The following is a 6,104-nucleotide window of genomic DNA, read 5'->3' on the forward strand; positions in this document are numbered from 1 at the left end:
ACCAATGGTGAGGTGCTGGACGCAGACTGCTGTCACACCTGTAACTTCAGCCCAAACAACTGGACCTGTCACGACGCTGACAGTGTTGATGGCGTCAGCTGTGCCACTGCCGTGCGGCGTAACGCTCATCAGGGCTGCTACAACCTGACGCTGGCTTTCCACTGCTGTGCCACCTGTCAGAGTCTGCGTGATGTGAAGAGAGGGGCAGGTAAATTATCGTTATCACCTGTCAGGGTGTGTGTGATGTCAACAGAAGGGCAGGTAAGTCATCATTATCACCTGTCACGGTAAGTCATCGTTATCACCTGTCAGGGTGTGTGTCGTGTCAACAGAGGGACAGGTAAGTCATCGTTATCACCTGTCAGGGTGTGTGTGATGTCAACAGAAGGGCAGGTAAGTCATCATTATCACCTGTCATGGTAAGTCATCGTTATCACCTGTCAGGGTGTGTGTCGTGTCAACAGAGGGACAGGTAAGTCATCGTTATCACCTGTCAGGGTGTGTGTCATGTCAACAGAAGGGCAGGTAAGTCATCGTGCAGTATGTTGTGGGGCCTTAATCAGTAACCTCAACTCCCTCCCCACCCCCATCTCTGTGTTCCTCAGGCTGTCAGCACAGAGACTCAATACAATACAATGCGACGCAGTATGATGCAATAAAATACAATGCAATATGTAGTTGGGCCTTAATTTTTACCCACCCCCCACCAATTCCTGTATCCCCCAGTTGAGTACAGTGACTGAATACAATGCAATACAGTACAGTGCAATACAGTACAACAATGCAAAACAATACAATACAATATGTTGTGTGTTCCCCAGGCTGAGACTGAATACAATACAATGCAACAATACAATACAAAACAATACAACAATACAATACAAAACAAAACAATACAATATGTTGTGTGTCCCCCAGGCTGTGAATACAGAGACTGAATACAATACAATACAGAACAATACAACAAAACAATACAATACAATATGTCGTGTGTCCCCCAGGCTGTGAGTACAGGGACTGAATACAAAACAATACAACAATACAAAACAATACAATACAATATGTTGTGTGTCCCCCAGGCTGTGAGTACAGGGACTGAATACAATACAATACAAAACAATACAACAAAACAATACAATACAATACAATATGTTGTGTGTCCCCCAGGCTGTGAGTACAGGGACTGAATACAATACAATACAAAACAGTACAACAAAACAATACAATATGTTGTGTGTCCCCCAGGCTGTGAGTACAGGGACTGAATACAATACAATACAAAACAGTACAACAAAACAATACAATACAATATGTTGTGTGTCCCCCAGGCTGTGAGTACGGGGACCGAGTCCTGCAGGGCTGCGTCAACAGGGGAGAGTCGTGTGATGTCGCGTTGTGCTGCCTGACGTGCAGTACCAACACCACCGACACTGGCTGCAGACAGCGCCCCCTGTCCTTCGTCCCCCTCCTCCTCCTCTCCCTCCTCCCCCTCTCCTCTCCACAGAGGGCGCTGTAGACGGGGTGGGCGGGAGGGAGAGGATGGGGGTGGATTGTACCAGGATAGAACTCAACGGAACACAGCCAGGCCCATGTTTCAGGAATGCAATACAATGTCGGCAATGCAGAATGGACAGGAAAACCAGTTGCAGAGACCCAGGCACTGATACATAGCCAGCAGACCTGCAGGAATCTGGTGAACAGTTCTTCAGTGCCGCGCCCCAGTGACTCTGTACAGTGTTAGGGAGGAGGAGGAGAAATTCAGGAGTGAATGGCATGTACCAAGATAGAATTCGTGTGGGGAGAATAGTACCCAACCATAAGTAGTCTGATTTCATTTGGGGAGAGTGGTACACAATGGTAAGTAGTCTCATTTCATTTGGGGAGAATGGTACCCAAACATAAGTAGTCTGATTTCATTTGGGGAGAATGGTACACAATCATAAGTAGTCTGATTTTATTTGGGGAGAGTGGTACCCAAACATTAGTCGTCTGATTTCATTTGGGGAGAATGGTACTTGACTGATTTCATTTGGGGAGAATGGTACTTGACTGATTTCATTTGGGGAGAATGGTACCCAACCGTAAGTTGTCTGATTTCATTTGGGGGAGAATGGTACACAATGGTAAGCAAACTGATTTCATTTGAGGAGAATGGTACTTCACTGATTTCATTTGAGGAGAATGGTACACAGTGGTAAGGAAACTGATTTCATTTGAGGAGAATGGTACTTGACTGATTTCATTTGGGGAGAATGGTTCACAATGGTAAGTAGACTGATTTCATTTGGGGAGAGTGGTGCACAATGGTAAGCAAACTGATTTCATTTGAGGAGAATGGTACTTGACTGATTTCATTTGGGGAGAATGGTTCACAATGGTAAGTAGACTGATTTCATTTGGGGAGAGTGGTTCACAATGGTAAGTAGACTGATTTCATTTGGGGAGAATGGTTCACAATGGTAAGTAGACTGATTTCATTTGGGGAGAGTGGTTCACAATGGTAAGTAGACTGATTTCACTTGGGGAGAATGGTTCACAGTGGTAAGTGGTTCACAGTGGTAAGTAGACTGATTTCATTTGGGGAGAGTGGTTCACAATGGTAAGTGGTTCACAGTGGTAAGTAGACTGATTTCATTTGGGGAGAGTGGTTCACAATGGTAAGTAGACTGATTTCATTTGGGGAGAGTGGTTCACAATGGTAAGTAGACTGATTTCATTTGGTAGAGGGAAAGGTAATAAACATCAATAGAAGGTGTGGGGATATAATGACATCAACAAGACAGAATGGTGACAGCAAGATAGAATGCGGGAATTCACCAGTATACAGCAAGATTGAGAGAGAGAGAGAGAGATGGAGAGACAGAAAAATCATTTTAGTACTTACTGATTGAGAGTATTATACAATATGTAAAGAATCCATGACCTTGATATTATTTGTTGCATAGTATCAGGTTGGTATCTCCACAGAACAGTTTGTTGAAGAAAATAGTTTCGGTATGCTGATTTCATTTAACAATTATTGCTCACAAACTGCCAAAGGAATGTCTGCAAATAAATCGCCAAGATTTTACCTTCATCTAGAAGATTTTAGGTTCTGTTATATATTGTATATTATTCTATCAATTATTATGATGGTTTTTCTTGATTTTGTTGTACAACTGATCACAGTGGAATATTTGTACTGTCAATTTTCACTTATTTATGAAAACTCAATTAAGCAGATTTGCAATTAATGGATCTGAAAAAAATTGTTTGATTTTAACAGTCATCAAACATAAAGCTCTTTATTAGCAAAAACTCAGTTTTAAGCATTTTTTATGCAAGAACCTGAGACTTGTGGGGTTATTCTGTAAGTAATTATATTTCTCCAGAATTATTGTAAATAATCATTGAAAACATTGAATCTTTATTTTGTGATAAGAATTCCTTTCTCCAGAGCTGCTGAATCAAAAATTAATATTTGATATTTTCTTTCCTGGAATGAAATGATTGCAATCAACATTGCATTTGAGGTACCGTATATACAATTATCACATTTTTGTACATTTTTTCCCCCTCCTACTCCAGTGGATATAATGACTTGCATTCATATTCTATTGTCTCAGTCTGTGTAGACACGTGTTCTGTTGTCTGTTTACTACCTGTAGTATCCCCCCTCCCCACGTCTGTTCATGAATGAGGATTCTGTGTTGTCATGCTGTGCCATGCTTCCTGTTCCACACATTCATTTTGCTTTGCAGCCAGCGCATGTTGGATCATCAGCAACTGTACTGTGATGTTCTGTTTGAAATGTGTGGCATTGACATTTGTTCTGTTTGAAATGTGTGGCATTGACATTTGTTGTTTGAAATGTGTGAAATGTGTAGGACTGACATTTGTTCTGTTTAAAATGTGTAGGACTGACATTTGTTCTGTTTGAAATGTGTGGCATTGACATTTGTTGTTTGAAATGTGTGAAATGTGTAGGACTGACATTTGTTCTGTTTGAAATGTGTGGCATTGACATTTGTTCTGTTTGAAATGTGTGGCATCGACATTTGTTCTGTTTGAAATGTGTGAAATGGGTAGGACTGACATTTGTTCTGTTTGAAATGTGTGAAATGTGTAGGACTGACATTTGTTCTGTTTGAAATGTGTAGGACTGACAATTGTTCTGTTTGAAATGTGTAGGATTAACATTTGTTGTGTTTGAAATGTGTGGCATCAACATTTGTTCTGTTTGAAATGTGTAGGACTGACATTTGTTCTGTTTGAAATGTGTAGGACTGACATTTGTTCTGTTTGAAATGTTCAGCATTGATGTTTATTGTTTGAAACATGTGGTATTAATCATTTAATGTTTATTCTGTTTGCTGTAATCTGCCTTTTACTTTCATATATTTGTTTTATTTGGTGTAATCTGTCTTTTTACTATAGTTTGTTCACAAATTCCAGTCCCATAAAATGATTTTTGTTCAAATGTCATCATTTTTGTTCTCTTACTTCTAATAGCTTATTGAGAGAACACGAGAGAGGAATTCGTCTTTGTTTCTGAAATCTGTGTCAGTATTACGTTAAATGGATGGTGATAGTAGCACGGAAAGCGTTTATTTTGTGCAGCTGATTAGTCCTGACACAAAGCAGGTAAATGTGATTGTGACAGAATGTAATGCATGCAAGTATTTGCATGGACACTGATTTGTGTGTGTGTGTGTGTGTGCATCTGAGTCTTAACATAAAGCAGGTAAATGTGTATGTGACAGAATGTAATGCATGAAAGTATTTGCATGCACATTTGTGTGCATGTTTGTGTTTGTGTGTGTGAGAGAGAGTCCTTAATCAGGTAAATGTGTTTATGACAGAATGTAATGCGTAAAACTTATTTGCATGGACACGTATTTGTGTGTGCGTGTGTGTTGTGCATGCTTGTGTGTACAAATGTATGAATGTATACATGTGAGGAAGGGCAAATTGTAACATTGTGATGACATTAGTAGGTAGCTGAATTTCATTCCTTCATTAAGAATCCAAGGTTTTATTATTTGTACTTTTTACTTTCAATGCTTCTTAATTCTGTCTTCCACCTCAGCAGAATTCCACAATCCTATTTCAGCAAATATTATATTCAGAAATTTTGAACTTCTGTGAATGTTCTTTTTCAGCTGAGTTTGTTTAGTTTGAGTACCTCTGTGTATGCAAATTGAAAACTGTCTGTCTGTACTTTTCGTTTTCAGCTGAGTTTGTTGTACATGACTGACTCTGTCTACAAATTGTTCACACTTTCTATACATATGTCCCTGAATGTTGGGAAGGGAAGAGACAAAAGAAACAAAGAACATCAACAACATATGAGCATCCGTCAGTCTTCGGAGACTATGGCGTTGCGTTCTGGTGATGGCTGATGCAGCGTCAGGTGTGGCTGGACAGTCCAGTACAGGAGTGACCGTCGCTCCCACACTGTGCTCAGGTGAAGTCTGACATTGGTTGGTCTATCTGTCTGTCTGGCTTTAGGCCTTTCTCAAATCTCTTAGCATCTCAAAACTTGGAGCCTTGAACATCAGAACAACAGCCAACCAACAACAACCAACATCCACAGCTATTCATCAGTTTTCCTTTTAATAGAATTCTTTCTTTCCCACCAGTAGCATGCATGCAGTAGATACCATTCACATTTACAGGACACACCCCTTTCTTTCCTCAGCACAGTGGTCATAGGATTTGTCACACATCACATCTAGGGAAGGGGGTCAGGTGGGGAGGTCAGGGGGTGAAGGAGGCAGTTACACAGGAAGTGTGCACACCAGCATTTGTCACGTCACACCACTGCTGAACAAGATGACACACCTCGCATGCATCACACCGTGTTTGTGCTGAAAAGTCATTCCAGAACAAGGAAAACTATTGCAAAATGGAATGCTTTACAAAAAAAAGAAAGAAAGAAGAAAAAAAAAACCCAAAGAAAAGAAGGCCCACAGTTGCAAAATGGAATGGCTTCACTGAAGAAAAACTGACACAAGCACAATGCATACAAACTTAAAGCCGCAGTGTTCTGAGCCAAACAAAAAAAAGTAACACCAAGCAGAAGTAACTGAAATGTATCACAATAAGAAAATAATAAATTAGAC

The 6,104-nt window shown here is 40.3% G+C and overlaps 1 protein-coding gene across 1 annotated transcript in view; it reads left to right on the forward strand.

Moving 5' to 3' along the window:
- Positions 1 to 5,118, forward strand: part of LOC143300991 (A disintegrin and metalloproteinase with thrombospondin motifs 7-like) — a 29,074-nt gene extending 23,956 nt beyond the window's left edge. Inside the window, exons 13-14 of the mRNA XM_076614964.1 lie at positions 1 to 208; positions 1,329 to 5,118. The exon at positions 1 to 208 is cut by the window's left edge and continues 59 nt beyond it. Of these exons, the coding sequence (XP_076471079.1) occupies positions 1 to 208; positions 1,329 to 1,516 (396 nt within the window). The 3' untranslated portion in view covers positions 1,517 to 5,118. The remainder of the gene's footprint in view (positions 209 to 1,328) is intronic.
- The last annotated feature ends 986 nt before the right edge of the window (positions 5,119 to 6,104 follow it).

Source organism: Babylonia areolata, chromosome 27, assembly GCF_041734735.1.
Source record: "Babylonia areolata isolate BAREFJ2019XMU chromosome 27, ASM4173473v1, whole genome shotgun sequence".
Classification (NCBI taxonomy): Eukaryota; Metazoa; Mollusca; class Gastropoda; order Neogastropoda; family Buccinidae; genus Babylonia; species Babylonia areolata.